The 21,220-nt window shown below is 39.2% G+C and overlaps 1 protein-coding gene across 1 annotated transcript in view; it reads right to left on the bottom strand.

Annotated features, from left to right (window-relative positions):
• TARS1 (threonyl-tRNA synthetase 1) overlaps nucleotides 1-21,053 on the bottom strand; it is a 27,973-nt gene extending 6,920 nt beyond the window's left edge. The window contains exons 1-11 of the mRNA XM_021076644.2: nucleotides 20,856-21,053; nucleotides 16,482-16,562; nucleotides 13,041-13,231; nucleotides 6,255-6,378; nucleotides 4,285-4,406; nucleotides 3,393-3,510; nucleotides 2,855-2,919; nucleotides 2,692-2,770; nucleotides 2,459-2,605; nucleotides 988-1,086; nucleotides 31-197 (exon numbers count right to left, since the gene is read on the bottom strand). Coding sequence (XP_020932303.2) covers nucleotides 31-197; nucleotides 988-1,086; nucleotides 2,459-2,605; nucleotides 2,692-2,770; nucleotides 2,855-2,919; nucleotides 3,393-3,510; nucleotides 4,285-4,406; nucleotides 6,255-6,378; nucleotides 13,041-13,231; nucleotides 16,482-16,562; nucleotides 20,856-20,912 — 1,250 coding nt within the window. The 5' untranslated portion in view covers nucleotides 20,913-21,053. The remainder of the gene's footprint in view (nucleotides 1-30; nucleotides 198-987; nucleotides 1,087-2,458; nucleotides 2,606-2,691; nucleotides 2,771-2,854; nucleotides 2,920-3,392; nucleotides 3,511-4,284; nucleotides 4,407-6,254; nucleotides 6,379-13,040; nucleotides 13,232-16,481; nucleotides 16,563-20,855) is intronic.
• Between the last annotated feature and the right edge of the window lie 167 nt (nucleotides 21,054-21,220).

The raw sequence follows: 21,220 nt of genomic DNA, 5'->3' as shown, positions 1-21,220 counted from the left end.
CTTTAATAGCAACTCAAAAATGCTGAATACCAGTGTCCTGGGCAGTTCATGGGTTTCAGAGCAAAGAGCTCCTTCTCCACCTCAAAGGAGAACATGTTATCGCTGTAGTGCTGCCAGTGGCCCGAGGTCACCCAGAGTCGGCTGTTGTAGATGTTTGGGGTGACTACCTCCTGGAATCCTCGTTTCCTATATTCGCTCTGTTGGAAAACAAACACCATACATATGTAGGGAAGTAAAAATCAAAGGGCAATTATTATCTAGTATAGTTCAAGATGCACATCTTATAACCTAGAAGTTCCAACTGGAGGGATATATGCCAAAGAGGAAGCTCCTGCACACACACATGAGGAGGCGACTGCAGCACAATCCAGTAATACTGGAAAGTACAATAAAGAAAAAGACCTGTTGTGGGGGTTATATGACAGACTAATACATAATAAGTGAAAACAAGCTGGAACTGTATATACCTACAACGAAAACCACAGTGCAGACTGACAGACAATGAGACTTCATCTATGTTAAGTCTGAAGCACACAAACACATAAATGCTTTAAGGCAAATATTTCTGGGGTAGATGTAAAAATAACATGGACAGAAATGACCCATTCATGTTAACTTCAAATAGTTGTTTCTTTTAGGAAAGGAGGGAAATGGATCAGAAAGGGGTCTCAGAGAGTGTTTTTTTTTTTTTTTTTAACCTTTACTACGAATGGTCAGAAAGCCATAGAGCTCCTATGTAAAGGGTTACAGGCCCCACTTCAAGTTCACCAGCGTGTCTCATGCGTACACACCCATGTAGATGGACAAAATCATGTGTTAGGACAAGAGAATTTTTTAAAAATTTTATGAGACCTCCCATGTCCATTTTCATTTATTCTTTGAAATGTTTCTTTTCAAACACAAGATTATCTTCCCTTTTGGCAGACCTTATGTAACAAAATCAGCTTATGTCTTAAATCTACAGAAGAAATTAAAAATTTGGTTTACCCTGATGAAGTCAATGAGTGTATTATAAATGTATGCTCCTTTAGGCAGGAAAAAGCAACTTCCAGGGCTGAGTTCATGGAAGAAATATAGTTCTTGGTCCTGAGTAAAACAAAGGCAAAAGAAAATTTTATATGTATATAATATCAGCATAAACTTCAAGGTTCTTTAGTTCAGAATATGGTCATGATGCTTCATTTTTAAATGGTACCATTCTCAAAGAAAACCTGAAGACATTTCTGGTGTGCAAATTAATGGTATAAAATTGCAGGTGCTTTACAATGTAGCAAAGTATATTCTCTGCCTGTTACATTCCTGAACCCAGTCAGGTTTATCCAAGACAACTATGGGGCAGGTGTCTTAGTTCTCTTCTACCATGCACAGTGGGGGCTCTCAGAATGTTAATTCCTCAAAGCTCCAAAATCTGAGTGTTCCTTCCTTCCCTCCCACCCTCCCTTCTTACTTTTTTCAAAAGTATGAGCAGCAGAAAGGAGACTAGGAAAAAGACACTGGTAATAAAGTAGAAGATGAAGAAGTTGGAGTTCCTGTTGTGGCTCAGTGGAAATGAACCCAACAAGAATCCATGCGGATGTGGGTTCAATCCCTGGCCTTGCTCAGTGGGTTAAGGATCTGGCAATGCCGTGAGCTGCGGTGTAGGTCACAGACGCTGCTCAGATCTGGTATTGCTGTGGCTATGATGTGGGCTGGCAGCTGTAGCCTGATTAGACCCCTAGCCTGGGAAAACTTGCATATGCTGCAGGTGCGGCCCTTAAAAAAAAAAAAAAAAAAAAAAGATGAAGAGTTTGGCTAACTTTGGGTCATGGTGAAGAAACAGACACACCCTCCTACCTCCTTGCCCACCACCCATTTCCCCAAATGTCCAAGTCCTTAGGGAGGGACCAGTTGATGCTGCCTCCTTCTCAAGCTTCATAACCAACAGCTATAACCTGACACCTGGTACAGAGTGAATACACTCTTAGAAATAGTTTTACCAAACCTAACTTCCAGTTTAGAGAACATTCAGGGGTAGAGGGACAACGAAGATGACACCACAGAATCCATGAGTGACATGCTGTGTCATACTGGGCAAAAAGCAGATGAATCTTCCTGGGACTTAAGTTTCCACAGCTTTAGAGTAAGGCAGTGAGATGAGGTGATTTCTAAATTATCTCCCGGTTCTATGCAACACTGCTATACTTCTTTTGCAAAAAAAAAAAAAAAAAAAAAATGTAGGTCTTCAGCAATTATTCTCAATAAAAGGAATAACTACAATGAGTTTCTGTATGGTACTGAACACACTCTAGAAAGATCATGTGGACAATGAGTAATTAACAGCTTTTACAAGAGAGCACAATAATTACTTGAAAGCTATAGCATCTCTTCAAAAATAAATTCCTAATATCTAATACAATTAAATTTCCAATGAAATGAAGAAAACTCAGTCTAGACACATCATTATTCTTTGTAAACATACCCTCCCAATTTTCCTATGATCTCGGTTTTTAGCTTCCTCCTGGAACTTCTCCCATTCTTTCAACATTTTAGGATCTGGGAAGGAAATGCCATAAATCCTCTGGAGAGTCTCCATATCTGCCTTGCCTTCCCAGTACGTGGAGGAATTCTGAAAAAGGAATAACCATGAGATAATATTCAAATGTTTAAACATCTCACTTATTTTAAGAATTAGATCAAAGTTACATTGCTTACTTTGTGTATTTTCAAAGTCTTAATTTTGCCAGTGTGTCTGACGTGAGGACCCCGGCAGAGGTCTATCAAGGGGCCACACCTAGAGATAAAATGACAGGAATCTTAACAAAGACCTAAAATGGCATATATACCAGTGGTATTTAATGACACTTGATATTCTCACCTATAGACTGTGGTAGTTGGAGTATTCACTTTTTCGTTCAATATTCTGCATTTGAACTTGTTGTACTGAAAATAGGAAAAATTATTTTTTAACATAACCATCCTTTATATTTCTAAACACTATATATATATCACTAAACTATAATTCAAAGTACATCATATCTAAGCATTGTGTGAATATAAATGTATTTCATGTTTCAAAAACCTTGTTAGGAGTTCCTGTCGTGGCGCAGTGGAAACAAATCCGACAAGGAACCATGAGGTTGCAGGTTCTATCCCTGGCCTCGCTCAGTGGGTTAAGGATCCAGTGTTGCCGTGAGCTGTGGTGTAGGTCACAGACACGGCTCGAATCCAGTGTTGCTGTGGCTCTGGCATAGGCCGGAGGCTACAGCTCCGATTCGACCCCTAGCCTGGGAATCTCCATATGCCGCGGGTATGGTCCTAGAAAAGACAAACGAGAAAAAAAAAAAACCTTGTTAAATTTTGCTAATGAACAGGATAGACATCAACTTAGGGCACTATGTCACAGGTCAATTTACCTTAAACATTTCCAATAATGTTTCCTTCTTAATTTCTAGTCTTTCAAAAGCTTGTTTTTCTTTAATGATTTTCTTACATAAAGCCTCCAACGAAGAGAAATCATTGCTGGACACACCCCTGAAGAAGAAAATATAATTAATTGCTTTCTATTCCATTCTCCTCACAGCTTGAGGGATTGTTTCTTTAGAATACTTAAAGGGCTTAATTAGAAAAAAATTAGAGCCTTGCAGCATATATTAGGAATTGTAAAATAGACATTTTTTATAAATTATTCCGACATTTTATATTTTCAATAGCTTCTGCTTTGGTCATCATGAAGACCACTCCCACTAGCAAACCCTGCAACTCTAAAAACACGTTTAAAGGAAAGGAGCGGTCCAAGCTTCATTTTATTTCCCAGCAGAGCTTAGGGGTCCCCTCCACTGATCCTGAAGACAGTTCTCATTAAAGCTTCTACTTCATGAATTACCGCAATACTTCAAGTTTTGTTAGTGGGAGGATTTGGTAATTATGAAGCAATGAGCTTTATATCATTCCTCCTTTACTGAAAACTCTTTCAAAATAATGTAGGGTGGGCACTCCCTCTGTGGCACAGTGGAAACGAATCTGACTAGTATCCATTAGGATGCGGGTTCGATCCCTTGCCTTGCTCAGTGGGTCGGGGATCTGCCACAAGCTGTGGTGTAGATCACAGATGTGGCTTGGATCCCCCATTGCTGTGGCTGTGGCATAGGCCAGCAGCTGTAAATTCGATTCAGTCTCTAGGCTGGAACTTACACACGCCATGGGTGTGGCCATAAGAAGAAGAAGAAGGAGAAGAAAAAAAAAGCATAATGTATGGGCCCAAAATAATTCAGATTTTATTTTTCTTTATCCAATTATGTAACTTACCCTTCTTCAAGGTACATGTCGTAATAGAATCCATTTTCTATTGGTGGACCGTAACATAAACACCCACCATAGACTCTTTCCATGGCTTCACCCATTATGTGAGCACTTGAGTGCCAATATACCTAAAAATTCAAAGAAAAATGGGACGGTTTGAGTGTAGGCATACACATTGTAAATTAATTTGTTTTGAAAGATATACAAAGTTTATTATAAACTTAAGACATGAAAATCTAAATTTACAAATCTATAAACTACAGTATGATTCTATTCAGAGCCAAAATAATTTAAAAGAATTCTTGGAGTTCTCCTATGGCTCAGAGGGTTAAGGATCTGGCACTGTCACTGCAGTAGTAGCTCAGGTCGCTGCTGTGGCAAAAGTTTGATCCCTGGCTAGGGAACTTCCACATGTTGAGGTTGTGGAAAAATAAATAAACCGAAAGCTTCTAACTACTAAATATTATTTATACCTTAGATATGTAGATCAGCTAAATCTGATTTAGCTGTTTTCAAACTAATTAAATTCAAATGAGCATCATTTATTAAATGGGATGGAAACAATCACCACTCTCTATGTCACTATCTTATTAATTCAATGGCCCGGCGTCTTTGGAGTCAATCCCAAGTGCTATGCTCTCACCTTTACTAGGCTGTGGAACATCACTTAAGAGTTATATCTGCTTTTCTCTTACTGACCCCAAACAACTAAGGTGGTAATTCAGATGAGTTAAATTATGCCCAAAGTAATGTTTTTAAGATTTATTAGTAAGGTACCAAAATGATTTTTAAAACTCTCATAAAAACTGTAACCTGAAACTAATATTGTGAATCAACTACACTTCCATAAAAAAAAAGATAAATAAAATTAAATTCTCATAAAAAACTTAAGGCCTCCACAATACATTTGAAAACCATTGATTGACACATAAGTAAAACACTGTCACTAAAACAAAATATTTTTTTTTTTTGTCTTTTTGCTATTTCTTGGGCCGCTCCCACGGCATATGGAGGTTCCCAGGCTAGGGGTCTAATCAGAGCTGTAGCCACCGGCCTACGCCAGAGCCACAGCAACGCAAGATCTGAGCCACGTCTGCAACCTACACCACAGCTCACGGCAACGCCGGATCCTTAACCCACTGAGCAAGCGCAAGGACCGAACCTGCAACCTCATGGTTCCTAGTCGGATTCATTAACCACTGTGCCATGACGGGAACTCCAAACAAAATATTTTATTTCTTCTTATTTGGTACTCCATCATGGGGAAAGAAGGAGAAAACTTTGCCATCAAAGGCAGACTGATTTTTACAGTGTTTTCAGTAGATCTGCATTTTCAGCTAAAAAAAATATGGAAATCAACTGTCCAATGGGAAGAGAATTTTATTTTTTTTATTTTTTATTTTTTTGGTCTTTCTGTCTTTTCTAGGGCTGCACCCACAGCATAAGAAGGTTCCCAGGCTAGGGGTCGAATCGGAGCTGTAGCCACCAGCCTATGCCAGATCCGAGCCGCGTCTGCAACCTACACCACAGCTCACGGCAACACCACATCCTTAACCCACTGAGCAAGGCCAGGAATCAAACCTGCAACCTCATGGTTCCTAGTCAGAATCGTTAACCACTGAGCCATGACAGGAACTCCAGGAAGAGAATTTTAAATCATGTTCAAATTTATTTGTTAAATATACACATCTTGATGAAGTATTGACTGAAACTGCAGAAAGTAATTTTTACTTGCTTAATCAATTTTTAATAAAATTCCCAGAACATTTTCCCCACTGAACAATCTAGAATAAAAACAAATTTAATTAAGCTCACCTCTTAATTTTATAAGATAAGCACTTTTATTACATTCCCTAAATGAAAGATGAAATGAAGATTTCTAATATGATAATGAGACTTCAATAAACCTTGGCCATCCACTGGCTTTAGTAATAAGCTGGAAAAGACTGCACATATGACTCTGAATAAAAACTTACCGCTTGAGCTTCCTCATCCTCAAACTTGAGAAGCTCCAAGGTACAATCTTCCTCCAGAGGACGGTCTAGATCCCAGACAACTTTATTCACTTTAGCAACAACAGTGTTGTCAGCCAGGCCTTGACTTAAAAAAGATACACACATGTATAAAAACATAAGAATCTAAGACAGAATCTTCTGTAGCACAACAGTTAATTTGAGAACAAGAACAGGAAAACAAACATTACAGGCATAACTCGTTTTATTGCACCTGGCAGATACTCTGGGCATTTTTTGTTATTTTGTTTTGTTTTTACAAATTGAAGGTTTGTGGTTTTTCCAACAGCACTTGCTAATATTCGTGTCTCTGTGTCACATTTTGTTAATTCTCATACTTTAAACTTTTTCTTTTTCCTTCTTTTCTTGCCATGCCTACGGAATGTGAAAGTTCCCAGGCCAGGGATTGAACCCACCCACAACAGCAACCCTAGTGCTGCAGTGACAATGTGGGATCCTTGACCCACTACACCACCAGAGAATTCCACTTTTTCATTATTATTACATGGTGACCTGTGATAAGTGATCTTTGATGTTACTACTATGACTTGCTGAAGGTTGAGATGATGGTTAGCACTTTTTTAGCAATAAAGTATTTTTCTACTAAAGATATGTACTTTTTTACACATAGAGTTTTTCACACTTTTAAGACTACAGTACAGTGTAAACAACTTTTACATGCACTACAAAACCATAAGATTCATGTACTTGCTTTACTGCAAAACTTGCTTTAATATGACAGTCTGGACTTGAACCTGCAATATCTCTGAAAAATATCTGTTTATTATACAAAGATGTATATTTACCTTTCTGAAATTAAATGGATAAAGCAACAAAGTTCAAAGAAAGTACCTAAGAATATAAGTGGAAGAATCTGAAAATTCAGAACACTATTATTTGACATTTAATACTTCCTATTTAAGCAGACATGGAAACTGTGTTAAACAAATAATAACATTTCTCAGTGGGTTTTTCTGTCTTTTTTTTTTTTTTTTTTTGGTTTTTAGGGCTGCACCCACAGCATATTTAAGTTCCCAGGCTAGGGTTGAATTGAAGCCACAGTTGCCAGCCTACATCACAGCCACAGCAATGTGGGATCTGAGCTGGATCTGCAACCTACACCACAGCTCACAGCAATGCAGGATCCTTAACCTACTGAGCGAGGCCAGGGATCAAACCTGAGTCCTCATGGATACTAGTTGGGTTTGTTACTGCTGAGCCACAACAGGAACTCCAATTTCCAGAGGTTTGATTCATCTTTAAATTTTTCCATGTAAGTTTTCCTCAAAGTCAAGCCTGTTTAAACTCCAAAGGAAAAGGGGGGAGTGTGTGTGTTTGATTTCTAAATAACCTGCTTTTATTCACAATAGCCAAGACATGGAAACAACCTAAATGTCCATTGACAGATGATTGGATTAAGAAGATGGAATAATAGCCAAAAAAGAACAAAATCATGCCATTTGCAGCAACTTGGATGAAACTAGAGACTCTCATACTAAGTGAAATAAGTCAGAAAGAGAAAGACAAATACCATATGATTTCACTTATGTCTTGAATCTAATATATGACACAAATGAACCTTTCCACAGAAAAGAAAATCATGGACATGGAAAACAGACTTGTGGTTGCCAAGGGGGAGGGGGAGGAGGAGGAAGTGGGATGGACTCGGAATTTGGGTTTAACAGATGCAAACTATTGCCTTTGGAATGGATAAGCAATGAGATCCTGCTGTACAGCACTGGGAACTGTATCTAGTCACTTGAGATGGAGCATGACAATGGGAGAAAAAAGAATGTATATATGTATATGTGACTGGATCACCTTGCTTTGCAGTAGAACACTGACAAAACACTGTAAATCAGCTATAATGGAAAAAAATAAAAATCATTATAAAAAAAAAACAACTACTTTTAAAAATAAATAACCTGCTTGAAATCTGTAACAGATCTTTCCTTTGAGAGACAATGCTATACTCAGAATCCTGCAAATGACTAAGATGATATTATCTACAGCAAATATATAGGGTGAAATAAGTACTATTTAGTAAAACATTTTGTAATATGGATTAAAAAAGTCATCTATCTACATAGTGTATAGTGCAAGATATGACTCCCCTCAAGTGCTGAGACGTCAGACCACACCAAGGGTACACATTACAGGGGTGCCAAGGAGGGGAAGTAGCAAAGATCAGAATAGTCTGGACAGGCTTTAAAAATAATGAGGGGCTGAAGGAGTAAAAGATTTAGACAGGAAGAAAAGGAAAGAAGAGAGGCACTCCAAATGTGGGATAGGTATGGATGCCAGCAGAGATGCAAGTTAGGGAAAGGTTCAGGAAGCTGTGTGGCTAGAGCAGAACTGGGTAAGATTAATTAGATTCTAGACCCAAATGTGTAGTTAGAGAAATGATAGTCTGTGATAGTCTAGCCAACTCAACAAAAGCAGACAACAGCCTACACTATGAAGAGAAAGTGTATGGCCTCACACTGTGAGTCTTAAATAAATCTACTACCAGAAGGCTTTGTCTAGCCAGACTTGCTGTGTGGGGTGGTTTGCTCCTTGCTCTGTTTAAGCAACCAAGTGTATACAACTTTTACCCACTGAAGGATCACAACAGAAGAACAACAATAAATTCCTATCCCATTTTCAGTGCTCCCACTAAATTTCCTAAATTTCACATAGATTACATCCAATGCTTCCTTTCCTCCTGAGATCAAATGGATACAATAAAGTGAATAATATATCTACATTTGACAAAACACACATGGATTTGATAGAGGGAAGTTAGAGGGAAGTATATTTATCATATAAAACAACTGTCAAAAGATTAAAAAATTGATGAAAAGGTGATTAATATTCCCTATGTTCTTTGGAAAGAAAATAACTTTTATCTTAGAGTCCAAAAGGTATGCTGAGATGCTAATAATGGAGTTATTTTGAAAATGTAATTACATATAGACCATACTGAATCATTTCAATTTTCCAAGGAAGGGGTAAAATCATCTATACTTTAAGATTCAGGACAAAAGCCAATAACCCAATAGAAAAATGAGCAAAAGACCTGAATAGACATTTTACCAAAGAAGACATACAGAAGGCCAACAAGCACATGAAAAAAATGCTCAATATCTCTTGATTATTACAGAAATGCAAATCAAAACTACTATGAGGTACTACCTCACACCAGTCAGAATGGCCATCATTAGTAAGTCCAAAAATAACAAATGCTGGAGAGGGTGTGGAGAAAAGGGAACCCTCCTACATTGCTGGTGGCAATGTAAATTGGTACAACCACTATGGAAAATAGTATGGAGGTACCTTAGAAAACGAAATATAGAACTACCATATGACCCAGCAATCCCACTCTTGGGCATATATCCAGACAAAACTTTCCTTGAAAAAGACACATGCACGCATATGTTCACTGCAGCACTATTCATTAGTCAAGACATGGAAACAGCCTAAATGTCCATCAAGAGATGATTGGATTAAGATGTGGTATACATACATAATGGAATACTACTCAGCCATAAAAAAACAACAAAATCACGCCATTTGCAACAACATGGATGGAACCAGAGACTCTCATACTAAGTGAAGTCAGTCAGAAAGAGAAAGACAAATACCATATGGTATCACTTATATCTGAAATCTAACATACGGCACAAAAGAACCTTTCCAGGAGTTCCCATGGTGGCGCAGTGGTTAAGGAATCCAACTAGGAACCACAAGGTTGCAGGTTCGATCCCTGGCCTTGCTCAGTGAGTTAAGGATCTGGCGTTGCCGTGAGCTGTGGTGTAGGTTGCAGACGCGGCTTGGATCCCGTGTTGCTGTGGCTCTGGTGTAGGCCAGCGGCTACAGCTCCAATTGGACCCCTACCCTGGGAACCTCCATATGCCATGGGAGTGGCCCTAGAAAAGGCAAAAAAAAAAAAAAAAAAGAACCTTTCCACAGGAAAGAAAATCATGGACATGGAGAATGGACTTGTGGTTGCCAAGGGGGTTGGGGAGGAGGTGGGATGGACTGGGAATTTGGGGTTAATAGATGCAAACTATTGCCTTTAGAATGGATAAGCAATGAGATCCTGCTGTATAGCACTAGGAACTATATCTAGTTGCTAAGATGGAGCATGATAACGTGAGAAAAAGAATGTATATATGTATGTATGACTGGGTCACCTTGTTGTATAGTAGAACACTGCAAATCAGCTATAATGGAAAAATAAAAATCATTTGAGATTCAGAACAAAACTTCAAAGAAAAACCTTTAAACGTTTAGGGAGGAGGTCCCCCCCACACACTTTTTCTTTCTTTTTATATTTATCAGGAATCATTTGAACTTTTTAAATAGTCCATTATTCATGTTATACTTTTTCATAGAAAAAGAAGTTACTGCGGTTTTTTATAAAAATGTTGTAAAGCACCCTCACTTCCAGATCAGTGACTGAACTCCAGACCTAAAGTTCATCAATGTCTTATTTCATTCAATTCAGAATTTTGCAGTTTCCCCCCAAATATTTTCAAACTAATATGACAATTACACTTAAATAAAAGTATTCATTCAAAAAAAGAGAAAAAATTATTTTCCTGTTGGCCACTTGATAAATCACAGCATAATGTGGAGAACAATATTGTAGCATGTAGAAAAGTTCCTGGACTAGCAGGAGCCTGGGTTTTCATCCTGACAGCTACAATCTCCTCTTAAATCAGCCTAACCTTTAAAATACTCTCTCAGCTGAAAGGCTGAACTGATATTTTACTATCCAGTTACTTTTGATCCCACAGAGAAACTTTCTTGGAGTTTCCTTTGTAGCTCAGCAGAAATCAATCTGACTAGCATCCATGAGGGCACAGGTTGGATCTCTGGCCTCACTCAGTGAGTGGGTTAAGAGTCCCGCATTGCTGTGGCTATAGTGTAGGACGGCAGCTGTAGCTCCGATTCAACCCCTAGCCTGGGAACCTCCATGTGCTGTGTGTGCGACCCTTTAAAAAAGACTAAAAAAAAGAAAGAGACTTGATCTTTGGAGTAAGGTAGAAGTACTTTAAGTAGAAGTACCCGACAAGTTTACTAAAACATTCCCTTTGTAAGAGGTCCAGGCTATACTGAACACGTGGCTGGTGGGCCTACTCCCACAAGATGGCTTTTACCAAGAATCACCTGTGATGGTTGCCAAATTTGTTCGTGTACTTGTTATGTCTTTGGCTCAACAATATAAAATTGATGATAATTACCTATTTTTGACAGTTCATGTGGTGGTTTCATTTGTTTTAGCTCAATTATTATAAATTAATAGAAACAGAAAAGTAATTCAACAAGGGAACTGTGGTTTCTGTGAAAACCAAGGTGAATGTTTGAGAAGGCTTGATAATGGCAAGTCACTGAAAATACTGTCAAGTCAGGTATGGATGAAACTACATAAAAATCTGGAAGGGGAGTTCTCGCTGTGGTGCAACAGGATTGGTGGCATTTCTGCATCACTAGGATGCTGGTTCGATCCCCAGCCCAGCACAGTGGGTTAAAGGATCCAGTGTTGCCATAGTTGCAGCATGGGTCGCATAGCTCAGATCTGATCCCTGGCCTGGGAATGCCAGAAAGAAAGAAAGAGAGAGAGAGAGAGAAAGAGAGAAAGAAAGAGAGAGAGAGAGAGAGAGAGAGAAGAAAAGAGAGAAAGAAGGAAAGAGAGAAAGAAAGGGAGAAAGAAAGAAAGGGAGAAAGAAAGGGAGAAAGAAAGAAAGAAAGAAAGAAAGAAAGAAAGAAAGAAAGAAAGAAAGAAATTAATTAATTCTGGAAGGATTCTACACTCAGCTCCTCAAGTGTGTTAAGATAATGTAAAACTTTAAAAAGGGCCATATAAGTATTTTAGTCTGCAGGTTGCATATTCTTCATCATCTTATTTTTTCAAATCATTTAAAAACATAAGAATGATTCTTTGCTCTTGAGCTGTACAAAAAAAAGGCTCTGACTTGATGGAAGATATTATGTGTCAATTTATGCTCCCAACTTTATCATTTCTTGATAAACTTACCTATTCATCTCAATCACACCAAATTAGGAAATCATTTACTATATTACGAAGTATGCATCTAATTCTTTTTTATTTTTTGTCTTTTTAGGGCTGCACCTGCAACATATGGAGGTTCCCAGGCTAGGGGTCCAGTAGGAGCTGTTGCTTCTACCTACACCACAGCTCACAGCAATGCCGGATCCTTAACCCACTGAGCGAGGCTAGGGATCGAACCTGCAACCTCATGGTTCCTAGTCGGATTCGTTTCCACTGTGCAGCGATGCGAACTCTATGCATCTAATTCTTGGTTACCTGAAAAAACTTCTTCCCAAACCAATAAAAGTTTTAACATTAGATTTATAAAAATTGTATATTATTTATGTGCCATATATTAGTTTCTAACTTTTCCATGTGAGATGAGCTAGCTTCATTTTTAACTTTAAAACTGAGACTTTTTAGTCAAAATAGGTGAAACACTCTTTACTTGGCTATGTGACATTTTATGATCAAAGTAGAACTCATACTATAAAACCCTTTGTCAAATAAGACCAAAATTGACTCTTGCAGACATTAACTTTGAAGCTTAACTATAAAGTTCCACATCATTCTTTAAAAATCCCAAATAAAGTAAATTAAACATTAAAAACACTGAAGAGGAACATAAAAATAATATGAGGGTAAAACTTGGCAAGATAAAAAAATAAGTTTAGTTACAAAGAACAGACAATCAAGACAGGTGCAGCTTTTACCTAATTCCACAAGCAATTTGATAGGGTGTAGTTTTCCAAGACTCTGCATCAACCTGTTTACCATCGGGCAGGGTGACTTTAATTGGCTTGCTGTCTTTCTCTGCCTTTTCTGCCAGAATGGAATCATGTTCTGCTTTTAGTTTATTATACATCTCAAGACGGGTGTTAATATATTCAGGCCAAGGATTCAACTACAAGACAACAAATAAAGAAATATTAAACACTTGCTTTCCATTTAGAAAAACAAAAGAAACAGTAAAAATAAACAATACAAAATCCCTAAGTACACATTCGATATGGCACATGGAATGCCAGAAATTACCAATTACCTTATCTAGTCCTAAAGGAAGGCAAAAGAAGGAATTAAATGCTCTCTTCTTAGAATGATTGACGGCTTAAAAAATAGAAAAATAGAAATAACATAACGCACATCTGGTCTGTCAACATCCTGGATGGACAACTACTATATTTTATTATTATTTGCATAAAGTGATTTTTTTTCTTTAAGGTATTCTCTTAAGGTCTTTTCTAACTAAATAATCTTCTAAGTGCAACTATAAACAATACTGGAAATAAAAACAACTAGCTGGTTTTTCCATTTTGTTTCAATCTTGTTCAACAAGGGGATGGACTGTGCAGCTGGTCCACTTATGGTTCCCATATCTTCACCTGCAATTACTAACTAATAAACTTTATTTGACTTAAGGTCTCCCATTCAAGGAAAGGAATCAGTGAATTTAAAGAAGCCAGGATCACCATCTTTTCCAGGGACATTTAATTAGCAAATATAAGAAAACAACACAACACTACTGCCCAGAGTGGACAAAATTAACCAAAGTATTTTATATAAAACACCCACCCAGATTCCTGAAAGTCCGGCAAAGAAAGAAAGAAAAAACAAGACAATAATCAAAGATCTGACTTCTACTGTCAGAAACTCCAGGTCTTTAAAACATTTCAAAAGGAAGGCAGGGAGCCTGTGGTGGCAAAATAGTCAAACCACTAATTGGCTACACCATTTATGTTTTTCAATTGAGAATAACATGGATATTAACAGCTGCATATAAAAGCAAAGCAATGGTCTGATTTTACCATGGGTTTCTATCTCACATGGCTTTAATCAATCAGCTATAATAACAAACATACACTTTAACACTTACTCAATTTTGATAATGCTATCCAAAATTGTACAAATAGGAGTTCCTGGCATGGTGTAGCGGAAACGAATCTGACTAGGAACCATTAGGTTGCGGGTTCGATCCCTGGCCTTGCTCAGTGGGTGAAGGATCTGGTATTGACGTGAGTGGGGTGTAGGTCACAGGTGCGGCTCGGATCTGGCGTGGCTGTGGTATAGGCCGGCAGCTGTAGCTCTGATTAGACCCCTAGCCTGGGAACCTCCATATGCCACAGGTGAGGCCCTAAAAAGCAAAAAAAAAAAAAAAAAAAAAAAATGTACAATAACATATATCAACATAACACACTTAATCTGAAAGGAATACAAGCTAGTATGCAATCCTTCAGAAAATGACCTGGGACAACAGAAAATAAAATCAACTATGCCATATGGACTCAGCCCATATTTGCCCAGCTTGGGTACTAGGGTTTCTGATAATTATGGTTATCTATTATTTCAACCTCAAAGGTTAATATTTCCCTTAGAAGCAGTTAAAAAAAAAAAAAAAAGAATAGCTACAAATTAAAAGTATTTGTTTTTAGCCTGGTTGAATATAACTTCTTAGAACTATAAATCTATCTTATATGAAGTAGCACTTTTATCCCCTTACACAAAATTTCCCACTCATTTCAACCATTTTTAAAAATTGGCTTTTAATTTTTTAAATGGAAGAGCCTTAATCTCTTTATAATTACCCCCTATGGCAGTCCTCCCTTTTCTTTAGTCATTCAGGTGCTCTTCAGGAGCTTTTTTTTTAAATTGCCATGGGGTCCATAATCCTCCATGGTGAGGCATCAGTAAATTAAAAGCTCAGTCTGTCATTCTACAACCACGCTCTGAAGCCCTCAGGCCCATGCACATTACCTGGTTCTACCAACTCAGAAGCATCAATAGTACCGTCCTACCCACCACACAACCCTCTGTATCTTAACTGCAGTTTATCTCTGCATCCATCAGACACTTCCTGATGAGAAGAACTTAGTGTCAAACTTAACTTATTCCACATGCACTGAGCAGCTACTCTGTTCCTGGCCCTGGAGATACAGGGAGGAATAAGACCTGCCTGCTGCCTTAGAAGGGGAACAAGACAAGGACATAAATGATGGAAGAGTGAAGGTCTTGGACAATTCACTGTACATTTTTTTTCCAGACAGATCATTTAAAACATGTATCATCAAACACGTCACATATGCAATTCTCTATTCAGACAACCCTTTGTTTCCTATTTTCAGGTTACTTCTTGAGCTTTAACAGAACAGCATGTACTACTCGTACTGAAAGATTTAAAAAAAAAAAAGAAATTAGGGAACATACACATTTTTCCATTCATCTGCAAATTTTGAAATTCACAATCAATTCCCTGTACAATTACAGTGGGAAATAATGGACAAAACATAACAGAAATGGTTATGCGGGGCTCTAAGCAACACAGTGGTTCCTGATCAACCACAAACTTCTCCTAAAGTAAATGGATGCACTATAAATTTAGCAATGCAACATTTATAAAAACAGCTCTTTAAAGTTTACTATGTCACAGTATAGTTCTTAAAAGCCTATTCCTTTGTTCTTCTGCATACTGGTAGCTTTCTAAAGAGTCTCTAATAAAACTGTCATGATGAGAAGCCCAGAAAGTGAAGCATAGCTCATGCAGTTCAACTTCAAGAACAAAGTGAGAAGACAAGCACAACTGCCTCCCAAAGCAGAACACCCAGAAACCAGGTCGGTTACGGACTAACTTCAGGAATACCAGTTCCTTTTAGTGTGAGCCTGGCAAACTAAAAGCTGTTTTCTCTGCACTTGAGAGGCATCAAGGAGATGTGCCCTAGCTTAAAACCAAACCCTAGTGGCAGGTCCAGGGGAGACAGTGGGAATGAGGTCAAGGAACTGGGCTTTTTTGGTTTCTGTTGTATTCGGTATAAACTCAAACACAGAGTCTCTTAACATCTCATTGAATGAAATGGTCAGACAGCTAGCAACCAGTCTAGCAACTGACTACCATAGCCTGCTTTTTGCCAACTTTTGTTTTCTGGTTTTCAGATCTAATCCCACAGATGATTTTACAATCATACTTCGTTTTCCTTTTTTAGTAACAAGTAATTGCAAGTCTTTCTTCTCCTTTCAGATTTTCCTAATTCTTCTTCCTGATTTCTCAAACTTATGCCATTTTATGACCCCACAGAAAACCATTAGCATCTTACACAGGATGAGTCTGAGACAGCTCCCGACACCCATCAATCTCTGAAGACAAAGCCCCTGAAGACATTTACCTCTGCTCGACCTCCATCCCCAGATCCTTCTTTGTTCTTCTTCTTGCCTCCTTCCTTTCGCTTTTCCTCACCGGCACTCACCTAAATAAGCAAAAAAGACACGAAGGTTTTATATTTAATTGAATTTGACACCCATCCATGCTGCCCCAGAAGTTATGAGAATGTTAATTTAGCACTCATATTTTTGAAAAGTAGAAACCTGATTTTCAATGACTAGAAAATTAAACTACTGTCAAAGACAAGTTAACAACTTAGAATGATGACAAGTCCTTAAAAAAGTAGACGAGTTACCTCCTAATGTTCCAGTCCTCAAATTTCATTCATTTTTGCCTGTTCTCATGACTCTTGCTTCAGTTTTAAATGTACATATACTAAATATACAGTTACAAGTAGCATGCCATTCAGTATTTTGAATGCAATCTAATGCAATGTATATCTATCCATTTCATAAGCACTACCCAGATTCCCTGTGCTCACATTATTTTGTTAAACCCTGTGGAAGAAGCAAACACAAGACGCAATCCCTGCCATGTGCAAACTTAATCTCTCTGGGGGAAACTAAGGCAATACAGGTGTGAGAAACTCCTGGAGGAGAAAGGAACACAGCTACAGCACTCTGATCAGACATCAAATAACCGAGGACAAAAGTAAGCGTTACCGCTTTAAAGGACTGAGAAGATTTTAACAGTCTGGATTTTGAGAATGGAGGAAATTCATTCTAGGTATACATAGAAACTTATTGTCAGAAGTGTTTGTCAGGGGGAGAGAAAATGACTAAACTTTTAAGGAAATAACGTCAGACAGACTAGGGCGCAGACAGAAGCAAGCACTAAAAGCTACCAGAAGGAATATGGACTTTCATCAGAAGTCCATGAAGTCACGGAAAATTTTAAGATAGGAAGTCTTGTGCAAAAAACAACCGAGGGAGTTCCCATCGTGGCTCAGCGGTTTAAGAACCCTACTAGTATCCATGAGGATGCAGGTTTGATCCCCGGCCTCACGCAGTGGGTTAAGGATCTAGCTTTGCCATAAGCTGCGGTATAAGTCGCAGAGGCGGCTCAGATCTGGAGTGGCTGTGGCTGTGGCTGTGGCGCAGCCGGCAGCAACAGCTCCGATTAGACCCCTAGCCTAGGAACTTCCATATGTCACAGGTGAGGCCCCTTAAAAAAAAGCAACCAATGGCAGAGTTGGTCTCACCAGCGGTTCTTAACCACAGCAATTTTGCGCCCCAGCGGACATTTGGCAATGCCTGGAAACCTTTTTGGTTATCGAAATGGGCGGGGGGGGGGGGGGGGAAGGATACAGTCGGCATATAGTGTGTAGAGACCAGGGATGTTGCTAACCATCCAATAATGCACAGGACAGCTTCCCACAACAAAGAATTATGCAGGAGTTCCCGTCGTGGCGCAGTGGTTAACGAATCCGACTAGGAAGCATGAGGTTGTGGGTTCGGTCCCTGCCCTTGCTCAGTGGGTTAAGGATCCGGCGTTGCTCTGAGCTGTGGTGTAGGTTGCAGACGCGGCTCGGATCCCGTGTTGCTGTGGCTCTGGCGTAGGCTGGTGGCTACAGCTCCGATTAGACGCCTAGCCTGGGAACCTCCATATGCCGCGGGAGCGGCCCAAAGAATTAGCAAAAAGACAAAAAAAAAAAAAAAAAAAAAAGAATTATGCAGTCCACAATGTCAAGAATGTTCAGGTGGAGAAACCCTGAATCACATTACGAGATGCTGCAGAGTATCTCATTAGAATTACCTCCCTGTGACTGTTCAGATACGAACATCATAAAGACAATTTCATTACATAAAGTTTTACAATTTACAGTGTTCCTCCACAATCACATCTGATTCTCATGGAAATATTATAAGGTGGGTATTATTATTTCCATTTTATAGATGAGATTAAAACAGAAAAAGATGATTTTTTTCCAGGTTCACAAAATCTACAAGTGGCAGGAAAAAAAGATGCTCATCCAGATGATGACAGTGGTCAACTCTAAGGGGGAAATGTGGTCATCAGCAGTGAAGGAGTTTTGAGGGCAGAACTGGGGATATAAAGGAGGGACTTTAGTTTTGTATATGGTTTTTTGGGTTTTTTTTTTTTTTTTTTTTTTGCTTTTTTAGGGCCACACTAGCGGCATGTGAAGGTTCCCAGGCTAAGGGTCAAATCAAAGCTACAGCTGCCAGCCTACACCAGTCACAGCAGCACCAGATCCGAGCCACATCTGCGACCTATACCACAGCTCAGAGCAACACCGGATCCTTAACACACTGAACGAGGCCAGGGATCAAATCCGAAACCTCACGGTTCCTAGTGGGATTCGTTTCCGCTGCGCCATGACAGGAACTCCCTGGTTATTTTTTTTGTTGTTTTTTTTGTTTTTTGTTTTTGTTTTTTTTTGCACAAGCCACTGTAGTGACAATACCAGATCCTTAACTTGCTGAGCCACAAGAGAACTTCTGTATGTTTTTAACTTTTGAACTTTTTAAAAAGTCTTAAGATATATTCCTATACTATATAATTCATCCACATAAGCTATATAATTCAATGATTTTTAGTATATTAACATTTGCCCAACTATCACTGTTTTCAATTTCATCACTCCAAAAGGAAACCCTGAACCCATTAGCCGTCATTCTCAGTTTCTCCCTCTCCCCAGCACTTGGCAACCACTAATCTTTCTGTCCCTATAGCTTTGACTATTCTAGGTATTTCATATAAATGGAATCATTCAATACGTGGTCTTTTGTGACCACATTTTTTGTGTGAGCTTTCACTTAGTACAATGATTTCAGGATGATCTGTGTTACATGTATCAGCATTTCATTCCTTTTTATTGTCATATAATATTCCTATTTATATTTATATTTACCCATGTGTCACTTGTGGACATATTGGTTGTTCCTTTCAATTTAACAAAACATGATTTGTGTAATTTCAAAAATAAAATTTTAAAATGTGACTATAAATTTCACGCTAATACTTTCCCCACTCTGGGATTCAGGATTTAATAAACTTTTAAGATTTAGTATAGCCAACAGCTGAACAATAAACACATCTTAAACCAATTCTAATCAGGCAAAGCACTAACCGACAGGAATATAAGAACACCTACATGCCTTCTCTATACTATAGGATTAGTGGAGTTCCCACTGTGGTGCAACAGAAACCCAGAATCCGATTAGGAACCATGAGGTTGCAGGTTCGATCCCTGGCCTCGCTCAGTGGGTTAAGGATCCTACGTTGCCTGCAAGCTGTGGTGTAGGCTGCAGGGGTGGCTTGGATCTGGCATGGCTGTGGCTGTGGCAGGGGCCGGCAGGTACAGCTCTGATTATACCCCTAGCCTGGGAACCTCCATGTGCTGCGGGTGCAGCCCTAAAAAGACAAAAAAAAAAAAAAAAAATTAAAAAAAATACTATAGGATTAGCCATATCAGGTAAAAAGAAGGGGAAAAATTAATTGCAGGTCTGTCAGTGAAAATTTAAAATGGAAAGATAATTAAATAATTCTATTTTCCTGATTAAATGTTTTTGATTTTGATCCTATGGGTATTTGCTAAAAGAACAGAAGTAATGGAAAAGGAGAGAATTAACACCAAGGCTTTTATGTCTTCAAAATACCTCTCCATTTTACAAATGAGAATAGTGGCTGAAAGAAAGTAGATAATTCCCCATGTGTGCACAGCCGTTAAGTAGAACAGCCCAGGGACATTAAAATGGTACACAGAACAGACTGAGGATGTTCCTGATACTAAAGGGAAAGTTCAGAGCTGAAATGTTGAGCTTTTGCGAATGGGCTAAGTATTGCCTCCAGCACCAAGCAGGGAAGTGTGTAACTTCTCTAGAGTTTGTCAGCTGCGGTCACCCAGCCTCCATCACTTATTATAAACCACCCAAAGCTTGAGCAAGTTGGACCAGGTCTCGGTGACTAGGCTTTCCCTTCCTTAAACTGGGGATCTTACCCCTACGCGGTTTTAGAATTAAACGAGGCCCTGCAACATTCTTCCCAACTATGGTGAGCGAAAGACAGGAGTCTAGGAGTCTGTCCGGAGCCCTAGACTCTAATTCTGTCTTCGGCTTCTAGTTAGTTGTGTGACTCAAAGCAAGACACTCAAGATCTCAGTTTCTTCATATACAAAAGAGAATGGACCCTGAAAAGACCTGCAAGGCCTCGCTCTACTGTATGAATTTGAGTTTCCTCGCCAAAGGAGGCCCTGACTTACTCAGGAGCTCCATTGCCCCTCTCGGACTCCTCCACCCCCCTACACCGCACCCCCTACACGACCGGGGCCACTTCCTCCACCCCTGGCTCCCCGGTAAAGCAACGTGGGTACCGGGAGAGCCCAGCCCAACCTCCAGGCTCTACTCTGCCCACTCACCGGCTTCTCCTCGCCTCCCATCTTTCCTGAAGGACTGTGGGCTTTCTCCTCAGACATCGGCAAATCACCCCAAAGAAAAAAAAAAAAAAATCCAAAACGATAGGCTGCACAGGAGAGTGGACGACAGATAGAATTGGGCTTGAACGCCCGGAAATCCTCTGCTTGCGCCACTCGTGCCAGCTGATGCAATAGGAAAGCGCCCAAACTCCGCCTCCTAACTTGACGGGAGAAGCGGCAGCCAATCGACAAGGGGGAATGGCGGGCCCTCCTTTCTCTAAACCAATGAAAAAGCTTGTCGGGCTATAGTCCTTCTAAGAAATCAGAGTGAGGCAGGGGCAGGAGAAGAAACTGCAGACGTTAAACCC

The sequence above is a fragment of the Sus scrofa genome, chromosome 16, assembly GCF_054392235.1.
Source record: "Sus scrofa isolate SSC_HxYL_T2T_F1_AM1 chromosome 16, Sscrofa_HxYL_maternal_Yorkshire_Landrace_v2.0, whole genome shotgun sequence".
NCBI classification, from domain to species: Eukaryota; Metazoa; Chordata; class Mammalia; order Artiodactyla; family Suidae; genus Sus; species Sus scrofa.
The sequence above is the reverse complement of the archived record's forward strand: the minus strand, read 5'-3'. Positions and strand labels throughout refer to the sequence as shown.